This window comes from Fusarium subglutinans, assembly GCF_013396075.1.
Source record: "Fusarium subglutinans strain NRRL 66333 chromosome Unknown NRRL66333_c0000045, whole genome shotgun sequence".
NCBI lineage: Eukaryota > Fungi > Ascomycota > Sordariomycetes > Hypocreales > Nectriaceae > Fusarium > Fusarium subglutinans.
In genome coordinates, this window is record NW_023502108.1 from 37,451 (window position 1) to 55,720 (window position 18,270).

The 18,270-nt window shown below is 49.9% G+C and overlaps 5 protein-coding genes across 5 annotated transcripts; 3 read left to right on the forward strand and 2 right to left on the reverse strand.

Annotated features, from left to right (window-relative positions):
- Positions 1 to 6,283: 6,283 nt before the first annotated feature.
- Positions 6,284 to 9,179, forward strand: FSUBG_4969 (nitrate assimilation regulatory nirA; the record flags this gene model as incomplete). The annotated part of the gene is made up of 2 exons (XM_036683014.1): positions 6,284 to 7,371; positions 7,424 to 9,179. The coding sequence occupies 2 exons, from the start codon at positions 6,284 to 6,286 to the stop codon at positions 9,177 to 9,179; spliced, it is 2,844 nt and encodes a 947-aa protein (XP_036539448.1).
- Positions 9,180 to 11,140: 1,961 nt separating this feature from the next.
- On the forward strand, positions 11,141 to 12,345 carry FSUBG_4970 (beta-transducin; the record flags this gene model as incomplete). The annotated part of the gene is made up of 2 exons (XM_036683016.1): positions 11,141 to 11,186; positions 11,333 to 12,345. The coding sequence occupies 2 exons, from the start codon at positions 11,141 to 11,143 to the stop codon at positions 12,343 to 12,345; spliced, it is 1,059 nt and encodes a 352-aa protein (XP_036539449.1).
- Positions 12,346 to 12,610: 265 nt separating this feature from the next.
- On the reverse strand, positions 12,611 to 13,953 carry FSUBG_4971 (mannosyltransferase; the record flags this gene model as incomplete). Its single annotated transcript, XM_036683017.1, has 4 exons — positions 12,611 to 12,767; positions 12,819 to 13,437; positions 13,496 to 13,756; positions 13,806 to 13,953. 4 exons carry the CDS (start codon positions 13,951 to 13,953, stop codon positions 12,611 to 12,613), a joined length of 1,185 nt encoding a protein of 394 aa, XP_036539450.1.
- Positions 13,954 to 14,343: 390 nt separating this feature from the next.
- FSUBG_4972 (gamma-tubulin complex) lies at positions 14,344 to 17,053 on the forward strand (the record flags this gene model as incomplete). Its single annotated transcript, XM_036683018.1, has 2 exons — positions 14,344 to 14,415; positions 14,465 to 17,053. 2 exons carry the CDS (start codon positions 14,344 to 14,346, stop codon positions 17,051 to 17,053), a joined length of 2,661 nt encoding a protein of 886 aa, XP_036539451.1.
- An 80-nt stretch (positions 17,054 to 17,133) lies between these two features.
- Positions 17,134 to 17,898, reverse strand: FSUBG_4973 (hydrolase; the record flags this gene model as incomplete). The annotated part of the gene is made up of 1 exon (XM_036683019.1): positions 17,134 to 17,898. One exon carries the CDS (start codon positions 17,896 to 17,898, stop codon positions 17,134 to 17,136), a length of 765 nt encoding a protein of 254 aa, XP_036539452.1.
- Positions 17,899 to 18,270: the final 372 nt, after the last annotated feature.

Here is an 18,270-nt window from a genome sequence, read left to right on the forward strand (position 1 = left end):
AGTGCGTATCTAGTGTTCGAAATATCTGGCAAACCGAGATGGGAAAGCGGAACGTAATGCCGTATCTGTATCTGTACAGAGTATTGTGGATGGATATACGGTTTAACGTTTGCCGATGTGATTATCATGTCGATCCACTGCAACCATGCGCTTCCGTACGAGAGTTTGATTAACTCGGAGGAATATCCTCTACTTGAACAGCCCCTCAGCACGATGTTCCCATGGGGCAGCGTAGTTGGATTATAACGGGGCCATTCCATTTGAGCGATCTTGTACCCCAGAGAGGCTGGATATGCGCCAGGCTGGTGATTCCACGACACACTGGGGAGCCACGAATGTGGTGACAGCTTCGTTAACAAAGCCAGTTACAACTTGCACTCACTCTGATTTCGTCTGACACACATTCGTGTGTAGGCACTAGTCTGAACTAGCTCGTGAGGTTCAACTCTTTTGTCCATATTGGGCGATGAGGCTGCAATGTGATTGGTGTGGCCGTGAAATGCCGAGTCAAGGTAAGTTCCTTTCGCTCCCGTCGGGACCGAGAGAGAAAGAAGTGTGCGGCGAGCCCAACGGTGTGGAGAGGGAGGCCACACTAAATTCACACCAGTGTGCACCTCCTTTCAAGAGCCGTTGTCTGGAGGCTGCGCTCACCCCTTGAACCCTAGCGCCCACGTTACGTTGGTCCGAACATCCTGGTAACCGCTTGGCATCCCTGGTTAGCGGCAGTTACCCTTGGATGAGAGTTGTAGTGTAAGTCGACTTGGGGTGTCTATGATGTCCGACATTGACTTGATAATATTGTGACGGGCGCAACAATTGTATCAAACAATACATACATCTTTGATGATACTGTCCACAACGATGTTAAATGGTAGGTCTCTTCATGTCCTTGTTGTACGGTAAAGCCACCGTACTTTAAATGCAGCCTTGAAATGAGGGGCAGTTGGGGGCTTAAACCCCTCATACGCCCTCGTACAGCACACAGCGGCGGTCTCTCAGGAGAGCCAAGACTCAATGTCTTATGTCTTTGGGCTTGTGGCGCTGATGACGAAGACCAACTGTCGACATATGTAGTGAGGCGCTCCCTAGCGGGGATAAAATCTCCTGTGAACTGAAATCTCTGGGTTTATTATTGTTGATCTTTTCCAAAGTGTCCTGCTACCTGGAGCTGAAACTATGTGAAGAGACTGGGCGTCAGCGTTACACGACAAGCGAGGTGCCAAGTAAGGTAAGAGGAGAGCAAATGCGGTCTTCTGGGGACTCGGCCGAGCGACAAACAAGGTGCGAGGAAAGGTTAAGAGAGAAGGGCACCGGCCAGTGTTTTTTTGCGGGTAGAGGCCGGAGATGAAGCTGAATTAGGCAGTCGAAAATGGCACCCTTCCTGGGCCCCATGTTCGATCCGCGACACGATAGTGGATCCGGGGTAAAAGCCTCTGCGGAAGGAGGAGAGATTGATTTTTTGATGAGTGATCACTGATCTGACAGCTCGTTCTAGCAGGGCAGGGTATTCGTCGGTAGCCGAGATGGTACGTACTAGACACGCTTTTCTTCGCACAGACAGATTACCGAGGTCCTATCATGTTCTATGGTCTAATTGAACCCATGCTCCAGCGGCCGACGCCAGCGGGCGCCAGGAGGTATTCCCTTGTTTGCGTTGGAGCACTCCTTGACAAGCGGCTTACGGTACGGGTTGACGGTGACCGACTGTACAGTAGAGCCTAGCGATTTCAGTCCATCTGGTATGAGTGCAGAATCAAGATGATTCAATCGCATGCCTAGTAATTGTTCGATTTAGTGCGTATCCTGTCCAACGAGCTTTGTCTATCTGTGCGTCCCGCCTCGATATCTAAGCCGTGTTTCTGGTGGTCCATTGCAGCAAGCGGCGTCGCGTCGAATCCACCTCGGTGTAAGCAACCTACCAACTGGATAGTACCTGGTCGACATATGGATCCGTATGAAGCGATACAACTCTGACCATGGCCCGAATATATTCGGCGCAACATAGAAAATTATGCACGCATGTCGTCGGAACTTTAATAGAAAGCTTCGCGATACATGCCGGTATTGACTTTTCCGTAGCTTTGTGGCACGTGCTACCCGAATCTTTGGCAGGTGCAGAAACTCGTCGGTAGTAGAAGTCGAAGTCGAAGTTAATTTGGAAGGTACCTTACCGACCGAGAAGATCCATCCCGGCAGAGCAGGTGCATGGCAGGCCGTGATTGGTAGCAGTGCCTTCCTCAAAGGGTAAATGGCAATTATCTCGACCTACCTAACCCAAGTGCAATGCACTTGCACTTGCACTTGCACTTGTACCTGGGCTCGATGACATGTGTTGGTGGCTTACGCTTTGTCCTAGACATGAAACAACAAAATTTGAATCGTCATCGAACGGCCGTCCATTCCCAACTCGTTGTTTTGCCAATTTCCAAGGAATACAGACAGACTTTCTGGATACGCGGACTTTACGGACTTGAGCTCGCAAGTTTCCCAATTTGATACTTTTATTTCCGCCAAAGGGAGTTATCGGAGTGGAGAAATCCATTCTCTCGGGTTTGCTTCATCATGGCTTACACATTCGAATTTCCCCTATCTGTTTACTTGTCGTTCATTCGTTTCGCCGAACATAACGGTGCGGCATACGTTTGGGCCCTTCTGCTAAGTTAGCTACCACACTTAACTAGGTAGGTAGTCAGTCACAGCAAGGCTATCGGTAATACCAACATGCTGCTGACAATTACCGGAATGGACAGCCTGGCTCACAGCCACATTCTTTGACATTATTGAGCACGCCCACAACTCCCCAGGACGCCTACATATATCCGAGCCTACCCCACTGTTGGAATGACGGCGAAACGATGAGGCGCCAGTACGGACTAGCGTTGAAAGATCGTACGACTGCCGTGACATGCCACACCTCCTTTAGACCATGTGCCGCACGCGGCCAAGACGTCATATCCATGGATCCGGGGACCTGCAACCTAGGGTCATGGCCGGCACTGCGCGAAAAGCAAATCTCCCCAGGAAGCTGTCGATAGAACCACGGGTGCCGCAATGACGGCTCTGTAAATCTGGTGCAAAGTCTATTTGTCCCGCCCTGGAGATCGACATGAGCTTTGGCAGCCGACCGAGAATCACAATTATTCATCAGGGGATGAGCGCATAATATCCAACAATTAAGCAAATAGGCAATAGCGTCTTGATGCTTTTCAGAGTTGGATATTCTTGTGATGAGTGGGATGATACGCTAAAAACAATTGCATACATACTATCGCTACCAACGGTCTTACCATGGGAAGATCCTCATGCCATCAAATCGGCACCTCGGTTGCTCCAGCTCACCGTTTTATAGCCAGGAAGTGCTATGCAGCCTGCCAAATTTGGCATCCTCAGAACCCGCGAGCACTCCCCCGTGTTATAGGGCTTGGCATTTCATCTTATTGCCAGCACAAGCTCAGGTTGGGTCTCTTAATTGGATATGCCGAGCGCCTTATCCACTGCAGCGCTCCTCGGACATGAGTCCATCACAAAGTCTTAGAGTCAATTCCCTACCCCTCAACCCACGGGCTGGCAAGCTTAATTTCCAGCTACAACCCTAGGCGCTCGCAATATTTACTGAAAGCGGTTCAGATATCATCCTCGCTGCTTGGATTACGAAATGATGCAGATATTGAACCATTTACAACGAATAGTGGCTGACAGTCAGCCTTCCCGCCTGCCCGAGTATACGAGCCGGATCATGAGCTCGTCGCTCCAAAGGTGTGACATTTTTGTACCTGAAAGGCGGAATTGCTAACTACCCATGCTTGCCATATACAATTCTGACGACGCAGTACAAGCTGGGCCAAAAGTTTCGGATTGACTATAGTCCACCAGCATTGCTCGGCGATCGAGCATTGAAACTATTCTATCGTCCCCGTTATATCATTGTCATCAGTCCAGCTTCACAAAACGTAATTTATAGTGCGTTGGCGAGGTTCAATGTTCGCTCGTCCTCTAGCGTCTTACCCCAAGCTGCAGGTGGTACAGATCCATTAGTCCAGACGAAGCCGCTAAACGATACCGCACTTGGGTCAATAGTGGGATCATAGAAGTCCGACGGGCTGAGCTCCAGGGGTCAATATATGCTGTTATTTACATCCTGACTCGACTACTCCGTACTGTCACTGGCGTGATTCCGAGTACAAGCAGAGGTCAATGCGATTCAGTTTACTGTGAATGTGTTCGCGCAGCTATGGCCACGACAGACAACAATCACCTCGATGGGCAAAATGCACTTGTTCCCCCTCCTGCCCAATCATTGCTGAGAAATTGAGTACTACCTAGAGAGCACTTTTACGGAGCTAGAAGTACTCGACTATATTGGCTGATTAGAAGTAGCCTGTTGCTTATTTTTATGCTTTCCAGCGGGGTCTTCAGAAACCCGGCGATTCCTCTGTTTGTTCACGGCACTCTGCGTACATACCCGTGCCCTGCCGGTACATGCATGGCATAGGTGAGGGCTGTGAGGAACTGGTCTACATACAGCAGGGCTTACAGGAGCCAGGTATTTCTGTGTGACATGCTTATACACTTCTACCAACAGCGCCACAACACTCAGCGATCAAAGTCTTTACCCAACGCCACACGGGAGTTTCTGACAGATGGCCAAGGCCAACGGCCCTTCACTGTTTTGCGTTGCACGACATGGAGTGGGAAAAAGAGTTCGATATAAACTTTATCTACTTTAAAAAATTGTTTCGAGCGTTTAAGCGCGGCTACTGGCGGCCGCCCGTACCAGGATATCTTTCTGGAAGAGCTGAAGTTCTAGACGGGCTCACAGGAACTCTCCTAGCAGACCCTGGTTCGTTTAGTCTCTCTCCTGGCTACCAAGGGAGGAAGGTGTTGAGGCATTGTTAGCCTGGGTATTTGAACAAATTTGCGATGGTATCGTTTCGATGCATGTTATTAATTACTCAACTGCTTATCCTGGGTTTTACTTCCCGTTTCCTAATCTAAATCAGGGATCTTGCTGACGCAAGGCGCCACCCCTTGGCGGGTTCCCTGACTCTTGTTGAGAGCCTTCTGGCTGAAATACACCCCGTTTTTGAAGATTGGCTTGTGTCGCGCGCGGCATGATGGAGCTCATCCACAACCACCCACAACCCGCTGGCCGCTGGTCGCTTGCCGCAACGCCAGCGTCTGGTAATCTGGGCCTTGGGAATCCATTAGCCGTCAGTTATCCATCTTTCAGCCACACACACTCACTCCCAAAAATCGGCGTGCCACGCCCACCCGGCCCCGTCCCCCGGTGCCCGGCAACCCATGCTCTATCCTTGCAGATAGGATCATCATCAAGCACTGGGCTGCTTAGGGGTGTACGAGAGCCGTTGGGTTGGCTCGCACACCATGCCATGTACTGTACCCACAATGCCGTTGGCGTCGATGGCCAGCAGCCTGGGATCGCTCGACATCTGCGCTAGTATCCGCAAGTCATCCAGCCTGGACCCATTATGTCCCATGCAAATAAGGCCACAGATATTCACCGTACACGTGTGGGCAACGGCACACCTCTAACGAGGCGCTCTGGGACTCGCATTTCGCGTGGCGGGATTGGGGACTGGGATTGAGAAACTTGGGACAGGGATGGATACCTCCGTTGGGCGTTCTTTGATCCGTCTTGTCGCAAATCTAAGGAGCCAAGGCCACACACCCAGCAAAAGTGTCCACGCCCACGCCTCTACTGCGCGGAGGCGCTTCGGTCGTCGTTAACCAAGCGGTTGGCGGTCATCGCCAACCAGCCAATGTTGAAAGTTGGCAACTCTCTCGACTATATCGCTCTTCAACCATCTTGGTTTTTCATCAGATGGAGGCTTCTCTTTCCCCCTCTCTGCACGTTTGTGACTTCTAACCATGCATACTTGGTGAGGATCGGCCGACAACTCTGGTAGACTTCTCCTAGTCTTAAACCATCACGCCCAACCCGACAGTTTGGATCGTGTTAGGATTGGTACATCCCCTCCTTTCCCTTCCTAGACCAGCTTGTTCCTGGTCTTGGGCTATCCGTATTGGGGTACCACCGCGTCTTTTACGGTGGCCTGTCTTAGCAACGCTGGCCCCAAAAAGAGCCGCGCCGCTGGTGTAATCATTGTATCCGATCCGAGGGGGATAGATAATTGCTGACCTCCCCCACCAATTATTTGGCGCCGGTTTACATTATTCGACCTTGAAGCTCCTTTACAGCTGTGTTTCTCCAGCCTCAAATGCTCTTTTGCTGCCACTCGAGCCATATCGAGCAGTCCTCTCAATGGGTGTCTTACCTAGCATAGATTCTCGTCCTCGTTTGGTTTTCCCAAATACTCCTCCAGAGTCGACAAGCCCTGGCGCATCGACCTATTCTACTAACTCATCTGCGGATCGACCTTGGATCTCGCCAGCTCCTACATCGCCTTCCATGAACAACTATGACAAGTCTCTGACAACAGAAATGCCTGCAGATTCGAAGATGAATGGTGAACAGTCAAGGCCAGAGTCGACCACACAAGCTGCACCTCGACAACAACTTCCTTCCTTGAGTAGTATCTTCGGGCCTCCACCACCAGCTGGCCGACCAGCACACTCGCCCCTTTCAGAGCACAACAACTCTTATTCTACTACATCTCCCTTGGATCGCACTCGAGCCCCATCTGGTGACAGACATCGTTCAACATCATACTTCCCGCCCACGTTGTCACCTTCATTATCACAACCTCGCACCTACGACAACAAGTTCGATGCGGACCGACACACAGCCCATGGCCTCCCACGGTCTTACTCTGGTTCAACTTCTCCTAGATTCCGCAATGGCGAACATGCTCGCCAAGAGTCAGTTACTGAAGGGCAATCTGGTCGATGGTCTGCGCATCAGGAAAGTCGATCTGAGTACTCTCTGGGATCTCGAGATGGTTCATTTCGACCGCCACAAGACCAGTTTCGGCTTAACTTTCCAAGTCCCAAGGAACGTGTGATTCCCGCTTATAATGATCAGGGGTCTTCACAAGGAGCCCCAATCCCTCCACCAACACCAAGCACTACGGCGACTGATGGTGTTCCTTCAAAAGATGGACTGGGCCCGAAGATCTGGACCGGAACACATTTCTTACCTAGATTTGTCAGGGCCACTGAAGTGCCAGGCGAGGGAATGTGCTACTTCTATGACGATGGCAGTCACTGCAAGACCGTAATTGATGGTGAGGCAGTAAACGCTCACTGGGGTGTGACCAAGGCTGGGAAGCCCAGAAAACGACTCGCGATTGCATGTGTGACATGCCGTGAGAAGAAAATAAAATGTGATCCTGACTATCCTCGATGCGTTCAGTGCGAGAAGTTTGGTCGCGTATGCAAATTCAAGAATGCGTAAGTTCGTTTCGATCAATCTCTCCGGATCAGATTTGCTAACATTCTCCAGGCCTCGAGGGGGGCATAACACTTCACCGTCGACACCACCGGCTGAGCTTGACGATGTCCGGACATTGAATGGGCCTACCATACCCACTGAGAGTGAGAACAGTTCGCCGGTGTCGCCACGAACTACTCTCCGTCCCCAGTCTCCAGAGTCAGGCTCACACAAGAGGCTTCGATCGGGTTATGATAGTTACGTTTCGATGGGTGAGCCAGTGCATGCACTACCGCCTGTTGAGGTTCCCAGACCTCACGTCCGCATTCAGCCTCCCGCAATTGAGCTCCCTCGAATTTCCGAAGACGTGCTCAACCAAGCTTGGCGAACTGACCCCTCCCTGTCCGACCCCCAGTCTATTCGGTCTGTGATCTCTCACTTTTTCGTCCACCTCGACAGCACTATGATCGTGCGACTCATCCCCGAGAACGTCTTCAAGGCATGGGTTGTAAACCCAGGACACCGCAAGACGCCAGAGGACTTGATGATCCTGTACAGCATTCTCGCTGTTGGTGTTGCCCTTTCTGGCGGACCGAAATCCATCGCCTTTGAGTACGCGTCTGTTGCGCACTATGCTCAGAAATTCACCACAGCCAACTGTATCCAGTTGGTCCAGACTAGAGTTTTACTGGCACTCTACTACATTTCAATTTCTCGCTCATCTGAAGCTAGTGAGATGATATCAGCTGCGGTGGCTTCAGCAGCTTGCCTTCAGTTGAACGTCGAGATCGAAGAGTCAAAGGAAGCCGGCCTCGTCACATTTCCGTTCGGAATGAACAAGGCTGGGTACTGTGAAGCCAGGAGAAGGACTTTCTGGTCTCTCTACATGCTAGAGCGCCTTGACGGTCGCTTTCCTGATCACTTGGCCATGATCAACGCCGAAGATGTCTATATCCGCCTACCCGCCGACGGTCAGAGCTTCGAGCGTGAGATGGATGGATTCGCTCCCGTCTTCAATCCTTACGTCTCCGGCGTTGCTACGGCGCAAGACCGTGAGCTTGGCATTTCAGCTTACCTAGTCCAGATGGTACACATATGGTCTAACGATGTATGCCGGATTTATAGAATGGCTCGACGAGCGAATGTGATGGAAACGGATTTGGAGCCATCCCAACGAATCCTGAAGCGCATTCAAGAGTGGCGCAACGCCTTGCCTTCCCGGTTAGCTTTTACCGCTTCGAATCTTGAGTCTGCAGCGCTGGCTGGGGAGTTGGGACCTTTTTTGACCATGCACCTTCTTTACAACCATGCCATGATCAAGCTCAGCCGCCATACACTGGCAGCAGGACGCCTTTCGCCTCAAGTTACATCTCACAATATACAAACATGCTATGAACATGCAACACAAGTATTGGATATGGCCAAGGCACTTGTACGACTTCATCGTGGAGGGCAGACAGTCCTCAGCGGACCTGCACCAGTTCTAGCCATGGTTTTGACGGAAGCTGTTGATGTTTTCACCGCAAGTGGACGTCTTTCTCACCTCAGCGACATCATTGAGAATGTGCACATGGTTCAGGGAGTGGTTCAGGCCATGTTTGCTATTTGGGACAATGTGCGGAACGCGCAAGAGGCGATTGATGGACGCCTAGCAATGCTGCATCGCATTCGAGAGCGAGGCAGCCAACCGGTCAGTCCTATGGAAGGCTACCGAGTCTTTTACAGTTCTGAAGGACGTGAAGAAGAGAAGATCCTTCGTTGGCAAATCAACAACCCAATGGAGAAGCTGTATCCTCGGGATATGGATACCATTTACTATCTACAATGATTTGAGCAAGCGGATTGCATGAAATATTTGGCACTGGCCACACGAAGCTGATTTTTCCACCGTTTTTGTATCATTTGCATCTTGCTGCATTCACGACACTGCAGGCATGGTGTTGGGCATCAGAATTGGGGGATATGGCGTTATATACATAGCATACGATGACAGGCAGTCGATTGACTGCCCTGTCGCTTGTTCGTTCCCGGATTGAGGGAATTGTACTGTTTTTCTATATTATTCCCCATTGTACGATATATCTTACTACGCACATAAAGGAAGGAGTTCTGGCGCCTTGCCCTCTGAGATTTGATCTCGAGTGAGCTGAGCGTTCTTGAGCCAGGCAGGCACCAAGATGATTAGGCATCTGGTCCACACCAAGTCTGTTGAAATGTAATTGACGTCCAGCGTTTTGTTGGACTTGAAGAAGACAAGATGAGATGACTTTCGGAGCAAATACTGTTTGCAGTGATTGACCAACCTGAATCACCTCGAGTGGTTGTTACAGGCTGAGACAAGACCGTCTGGGGCGCTTTTGACAAGGGACCTGAGTAGTTTCGTGGATACCACCATGTCTAGTGTGCGGCGTGATCTTCCTGTGACATGCCCTTCTCATGTTAGAGCCGGACTCTCTCAAGCCCATGTGTCGTTGCCACAGTTTACGGCCAGACGTCTCTTTTCCAAAAGGCCCTGCAACTCGTGCCTCCACGAATGCCTTCCTCCTCACATCAATGGACGGCTATCCGTTTGCGGCAACAATATGGATCATGACTGACACAATCTCATAGGCGCTGATCTCGTATCTCGGAAGGATCCTCTCTTCCCCCAGCACCTGAGCACACACGAACGAACATGGTACCAAATTCAGTAAGCACAGAGGCTAGGGGAAGAAAGAAAACTTGGGATATCTATCCTAAGTGATGAAAATATTTTGGCAAACTTGGCCCAAGTTTGGGATATCTTTTGCTGAGTTTATTTTAGCATCATCTTCTCAAGTCTTGGGTTTTGTTGCTCCCTCAGGAGAGGCTGCTATGCTGGGAACAAGCGCTCGGAAATGCCCCATGAGGGTAATGTGAAGCCTGTGATAAGAGGCTTGGCAGAGTATTGGTTGGCGGGATAGCGGAATATGTGGATGAGAATGGACTCGAGGGAAGGGAATCCCGGCATCAACTTTGGGGGAGGGTTTGTTGTTGGTTGGGGGCCGTCGAAGCTGTGGGTTGTGTAAGTGGTTCTTGATGGCCTCAGAGTCTAGACAGAGGTGGAACTGAAGGCGGAGGGGAGGTATCGTATCCTCGGCTGAAAGCTCAGCAAAGACGGGGACATTGTAATTTCAATACTGCTTGCAGTGAGTGGGATTGAGATTCTATGTCGTAAGATATTGGTTGTTGGTTGTAAATGATGCCTAACTTGATCACGATACAGCTGCCTTAGTACTTACGTACTGCTTGCTTGACCAACGTAGCCTCATCTACGAACCTAGGTAATTAATACCAGCTTCCTATCTCGTCTACTGCCAAAAGAAGCCGACATGGCACGCACATACGTACGTGTCTCTCGGCATATGAGGTACTTGTTTTTCTCAAATAACCTCGCATGTTCTCCATGTACATCATCATGAAACTGCATCTGCAAGGTGGCCTATGGTTACACTGCAGTGACCTTTTTTTTTCGTATGTACATAAGTATGTACGTACAATACGGAGTAGGTCAGTATGTACCTAAGTACCTAGGTATTGTAACGGTCGGGGTTAAGGGGAGGGGGGAGTAGGGAGTGTGGCTATCCATCCGTATAATTAGCCCGATTTCCCTTACACTTACAGCAACGTCCATAATCATCGTGCTGCATAGAGATATGCAGCTAGCCTGATTAGGTAATGCACTGGAAACATGCATTTGCCGCAGAAACGTCAGAGCTTCCCTCATCTCACTCTTTACTTGACAATACCAATAATTGTCAATACCTCGCAATGGGGTTTCCAGATAAGCCATCCGCTCATCTTTTGGGCGCCAATGGTTAGTTCCCCCATACATTTCGCTCTTGGCTTCAGGCGTGGCGTACCCATCCCATTATATCATATCATATCATGTCATATCCCACCAACTTGTAGCAATTTCAAGGCATATGCCGCGCTGTCGCTTACACTAACACACACCGAAAGGCCCGGTCCATGCCCTTGCATACTCCGCCTCTCCAGGCACATACATCCTCACCGGTTCTGCGGACCGATCTATCCGCCTCTACAACCCATTTCCCAGCACATCTGGTCCCGGTGATCGTCACAGCGCTGTTCCTCAGGGTCGACTGATTCAGACTTATGCTGCTCACGGCTATGAAGTCTTGAGCCTCTCTGTCGCGGCCGACAATGAACGGTTCGTGTCGGCTGGTGGTGATCGCAGCGTGTTCCTTTGGGACGTGAGCACTGCTGTTACGACTAAGCGATTTGGTGGTAACGTTCATGGCCATACAGCTCGTATTAATTGTGTGAGCTTTGCGGGAGAAGGTGATTCTATTATCGTCAGCGCAGGCTTTGACACTACGGTGAGATTGTGGGATACGAAGAGCAACAGCTTTAAGCCCATACAGGTTCTCGACGATGCCAACGATGCCGTAACATGTCTCGTCGTCCGTGGCCCTGAAGTCCTCGCAGGGAGCGTCGATGGCCGTGTACGCAGCTACGATATCCGCATGGGAAGAGTCACAACCGATGTGATAGGCGCACCCATTACGAGTCTCAGTCTCACCCGCGACGGACGCACCATGTTGGTCGGAAGTCTCGACAACAAACTCCGCCTAATGGACCGCGACAATGGCTCCTGCCTACGCGCATACACCGACCCAGGATGGAAGAACGAAGATGTCAAGCTGCAGGCGCTGCTGGGCGGCAAAGAGAAGTATGTAGTGGTTGGCGATGCCATGGCCAGTGAGCCTGCACCCAACGGACATGGAAGGATATGGGCTTGGGATTTGTTGACGGGAAAGTTGGCGGCTAAGGTGACGGTTCCTTGGGGGCCAGAAGGATTTGAACCAAAGAAGAAGGCTGTTGGCCGGGATGGAAAGGAGAAGGCGAGGAGTAATGTTGTGAGTTGTATGGCGTGGAGGGAGGATGGTTGGGGAGATCAGTTCTGCGTTGGTGGAACATCAGGCGTGGTGACGGTCTACGGAGCCTTGTAGACATCTATCTATTATACCCATTACTTTCAAGACCAAGCGAGATAGCGTCTTTATTTATTCTCGAATCTAATGCATCATCATCAAGGGCGTTTTCCAATTCGTACAGACAAGATATTGTCCATCATGATACCCCCTTTGCAGCTTGCTTGAACATTAATAGCTTCCCACCAGCGCCAAATCGTTGTCAACATTGCCAGAAATCAAAACTCTGTACCCCTTTCTATGCATCAAATATTGTCAAAATGTTATATATGAGACAAGCTTGTTAGCCCATACCAGCGTACTTGAACCAGTTGGGTCGACAGTCTTCTCGATGCAGCCAGGCCTCACCATCAGTGAGACGGCCAGTTACACAGCCCTTACACTTTGGTGAGTTGGGACAGTTGAAGAAGGGGATGTGCTGATATCCAATATCACGGAACCTGGCATGTTTTGTTAGTCTACTGCATGTGGAAGAAAGGTTGAATACGAACCAATGAATCTTGCTCTGGTCTTCAAATAGACCAAGGGCAATACTATGAACTGGAGCATCACCCCATCGTTCATAGAAGAATCCGCCTGCACGATCGAGGTGGTTGAAGTAGTCCTCGTAAGTCTTGCTCCTCCAAAATGACATATCCGCAATTTCAAAATTACTCCAGAAATGGCACGTCGAATATCCCTGAGCCTTTCTATTTGTGGAAGGTCGACGAACATCATCGGTGACCCAAGCTACAGCGCTGTTCTCGTGGATTGCATTGGGATGCTCAGCGAGAAACTTGACTGTCTCGGGCCACAAGGAAGGTAAGGTTTTGGGATCGTCGTAGAGGTTGATAGTGAAGCCGTATGTCTTGTTGTTATCGTGCATGTAGCGGAAGACATCGTAGTCAACATCGCAGAAGAAGTGCACGTTAGGCTCGACACGCCAGTAGTAGCGAATGTCCTTCAGGGCTGGATGCTTGTAGAACAGACCGCTGTTCCATCGACACATTTGGTGGTATGATATCTTGCTTGCGTATTGGACGCCATTCTTTTCGAGGATCTTGGCGGATTCTTGAAAGAGCTCTTCGTCGATCCAAGAGGGCATGTCCCAATGTTCCTTGGGGATGAGTTCTGGTCGTAGTATCAGCATATCCTCTCCTCTCCTCTCCTCTTCCTAGACAAGACGTACCGTAGTTACATTTCGCCTTCGTAGCCGCTCTTGTCTTCCTCTTGAACTCTTCCGTGAAAGGCTTATCGTTGAAAAATGTCCAGGGGTAGTTAAACTTGGAGTTCCATGTCCTTTCGAGATCCCTCATCGACATGACCATGGCATCCACCTCCTCGTTCCGCACCAGCGCTAATAGCGTCGCATCAATGCGCTCCGTATTTTTCGCATCGTGGGCATATCTCGGACTCGTACGATGTAACACTCCTTCTGGTTCATCGGTAGCTGTTATATCAGTTAGCAACAGTTGATGTCGATGCTCTTTGCGACTTACGATCCAACATGGGATCCCGCTCAAAATTGGAGTAGCGATCACCGGGACCTCTTAACGACCATGATGGAGGGAATATCTGCCATAGAAAGAAACACCAGAGAATGCACCCGCCGGCGATCAACGCCCGAACTGGCCGCGCAACCGTCATGTTGTGCTCGACAGGATATCGCCAGATAAACCAGGGTTACTATAACGCCAAAAAAAGAAGGGGACGGGGCTCAAACATCCATGAGTGAGAGAAGCATATACAACTATAGCGACAAAAGGATGTGACTTATCGCTCTAGAGCAAATTGTCTCTGGATTGGAATCGTTTCAAGCTCAAAGTATGTGAAAGGGGTTTCGAATAGGGAATTGAAGCTGATGTCACGACAGCTAAGCCAATCAGCGCTGATAAGAGCTATCATTGTAGTGGAGCTTGGACCCTGTTGACGCGACTGACGCGCCATCAACCACTGAAACCCCCGCTAAATTATTCGTTACCAGTCATGATACAACAGCCATTCAACATGATAACGAGCAAGACATGAGAGACGACCATGGCATTTGCTGCAAGGCTGGGCGCTCTCACCGGAGAGCTCCTTGAGGCTGTCACTGGCTCATCAGCTGAGGTATGACCTCTCTCCATCACATGTTCGGGATCTGTATTCATGATTTCAGACAAACCCTCGATTCAAGGCCCAGCGTGACGCTGCTTTACAAAGGCTAAAGTCGCATCCATATCTACGAACGAATCAATTCGAAGTCGAACACCAGCTGGACGGTCTAGAAGAGCGATTCCGCGTCAATGGCCGAGATGCACTTGCTGATGCGCTCATCGAGCGCCGGGAGCAGCTCCGACAAATACACTCGAATTTCCACCCCGAAGTTCTATACTTGATACTAGAACTCTCAGATCAACCGACATATTACTCAAAATTGAGCGACCTGGATGCGCTGAAAACGGGATCAAGCGATTCAGAGCTCGAACTGCGTTGGGAGGATATTGCCAAGGAAGATGGATGGGAAGACGACCCTGCGATATGGAAGACGATAAAATACACCGACAGCTCAGATGATGAGCTTTACGAAGATGACTCCAAGAGTGAATCAGAAGCTAGCACCGACCCATCTGAGGCCCCTCTTGGACGAACAGCCGAAGATCTGATCATCAGCCCCGAGGATATGACAAAACTGCACGAGATTCGAGGAGCGCAAGGATGGCGGACAGAAAAGCCCACAGACGCATCGGGTCACGCTCGAAAAGTCCCTGTGACGGAATTCCAGATCGTTCGAGAAGTTTTGTTCATGCTGCAAGGACTCGATACGACACTCTTTGGACCCAATGGTACTGTCAACCCAGCATTTCAAATAGGCCATCTGAAATGGGATACTCACAAAGCCCTTCTGAGCCATTTCTCTGAAGCAGGACGACAATTGGGTATTCTGCGAGATTTCGTCAGCAAGCCACAACGAGCATCGCATATTCAGGTTCTCCAGGATACTGTGGCCAAGCGTCTCGACGATCTGGATAGAAAGTCAACGGGTATAGAGTCACGGCTTGTTGCGCCTGAGAATAATGTGGTTGTCAGTTTATTGTCGATCAAGGGAGAGTTGGCAACATCTCTTGAACCATTGTATTCTCTTTCAAATATCATCGCTCAGATACAGAACGTGCCCAATCAAGGTACCTTTCGGTATCTTGAGCTTCTCTTCGACGATGCAAGCATGGCGCAACTATCCGGAAAGCTAGACGTTTACGAGTTTCTGGCACGCATTTTCGTCGAGTGCTTCAATGTTTACCTTCGCCCTATTCGGCTCTGGATGGAAGAGGGCAAACTTCTTCCCGGTGACAAGATATTTTTTGTATCACAGGCACCGAGCCAAGTATCACCTAGCAAGATCTGGCGCGAACAATTCAGGCTGCGTAGGACGGCCGATGGGAAGTTGCATGCCCCCAATTTCCTCCAGCCAGCAGCTGCCAAGATCTTCAATGCTGGCAAAAACATCGTAATCTTGAAGCGGTTGGGCCGCTGGATCTCCTCAGGCTCGGAATGGACGATTCAAGAGCCTCCACTACACTATGATACGCTTTGTCCTAAAGGACTTGAGCTTGCGCCGTTCTCAGAGCTTTTCGACGCTGCTTTTGATGCATGGATCCAGACCAAATACAACACGTCCTCTACCACGCTGAGGAACACACTGTTTGAAGAGTGCGGACTCTGGTCTGCTCTCGAAGCTATGGAGCGGCTTTATTTCATGTCTGATGGTGCCGCAACGGAAGCGTGGACTAGCAGCCTGTTCGGAAAGCTAGATGCGCTGGATCCTAACTGGAACAACCGCTATAGTCTGACGAGTGTGGCACAAGAGGCGTTCACAACTCTTGTCGACATGACGAGAATATCCATATATATCAGTCCCACGGGGCTAAAGGTGCCACTCCTCAAGGCTCGCGACTCTGTCAAATCCGTACTTCCCAGTACAAAAGTCAACTATCGGGTGGCATGGCCGATTCGCATGATTCTGTCCGAAGACAGTAACACCCAGTATGATGCTATATTTACTCTTCTTTTGCAATTGAAGAGAGCTTTGTATGTTCTACATAAGCGCAAGATCCTCGAGAATTACTGGGTCGATCATGATGACTGGGACGAACGCGCTCTTTATTATTCACTACGGAATAACCTCCTGTGGTTCTGCACTACTCTTCAGACTTATCTTGCGACGCTGGTCTTGGCACCAAACTGCGCTAAGATGAGGCAGGACATGCAAGACGCTCACGATGTCGATGCCATGATGACAGTTCATGCTGCATTCTTGAAACAGGTCGTTGACGAGGCATGTCTAGGAAGCAGATTAACACCGATCAGAGAATGCCTCCTCGATATGCTCGACCTGGCTATCAGACTAGAGCAAGCACAAACTGTCAGCATGACAAAAGAGACAGAGCGCATGCAGCAGTTTTCTCGACTCTCGACCAGAAACCTTTCGCCTACGCCGGGAACACCTGGATTGAAGTCCAAGTACGTCGATAGTAGTGATGAAGAGGACGATGTGGAGAGGGATGAATCGAGGACCTTGAAGATGGGCAAGCCATTCATGACCGTGCTCAAGGAGATTAAATCCGATTATGATAGACACTTGCGGTTTGTTTGTGGCGGTCTACGCAGTGTTGCCAGAGCTACAAGTGATGCGCAGTCTGCAAAATGGGATATACTAGCTGAGATGTTCCAAACAGGCTGTCGAGACGAAAGGCCAGGCTACTCTTGAGCCACGATGTTGAGATTGGATATGAATATAATGATACCCCTTGTGAACAATCTGTTATTTTAAACGCCCCGTGCAATGAACTACCATTCATTCTTGAGCTTATCCGCAAAGAACTGCATCAAAGGCAACACCTCATCTCTGTTCATTGGCATGCTCACCTCGCGTCTCTTCCACTGGACGACCTTGACATCGTCAAATTCTCGCTTCACAGCATCGACAGCGTCTTCGTCAAGTTGGCATACCAACACGCTTGTGCTGCACTTGCTGCGATTTGTGACTGTAGACACCATAGATTGCGGTAAAGGTCCACCGAGAGATACAGCACCCTTGAACTTCTTGTTACCTGGCGAAGTGCTCTCACCCTCGGAAACATCAGTGATCCGTGGAGTCTTGTTCAAAGAGGCTGCAAGACCAAGAGCGAGTGAACCACCCTGTCCAAACCCGAAGAAAATGATATCTCTCATCTCCCACCCGCACTTCTCAATAAGGAGTCCCACGATCAACTTTTCCATGATCAAGTTCCTGGCCTTCTCGAAACCAGAATCATCCGCAATGTCTCCCGTGCTGGGATCAACAGTGAGGTCGTCACCCCAATGATATCCCGGTCTATCACCACCGAGAAGTGCAGCTGGCAGGACAGATGTGCCGCGCACTGAAATGGCGAGAACGCCGGGGAGATTGAGGTTCTTGGCGAAAGAGGCGAAAGGAACATCGTGGTCGCCTAGACCGTGGAAGAGAATGAGGAATGTGGTGGTTGATTCTGGCGGTGAGGGGAAGTGGAGAGTGTGAGGGAGGGTGCTTGATAGAGGGGAGAAGTCTTCTTCGGTGGGGATTCGGGGAGGCATTTTTGTTGTGCTGTTGTGAGTTGAAGTATTATGAAGTTGGTGGTTATGATGTTGAAGTTGTATGGATAACGTACTTAATAAGGTACCTTAGGTATAGGTGCTGAGGTGGATGAGAACCCCCCAGGCCTTGGACCAAGTGTCAAAAATAAGCAATCAAACCCTCTACTAAGATAATGGCAGATTTGCGTAAGTTTTACCTAAGCCTTTTTGTCAGTCAGTGTCAAAGTCTCAGGTTTCATGTTTCATCCACTTGCAATGTTCTGACTCTCCACAACCCCCCACATTTGACGACATGCTATAGTACAACAAACACGAGTACAAACAGAGATGGAAGTCAAGAATTACAAACACAAGCAAATGAAATAACATAAG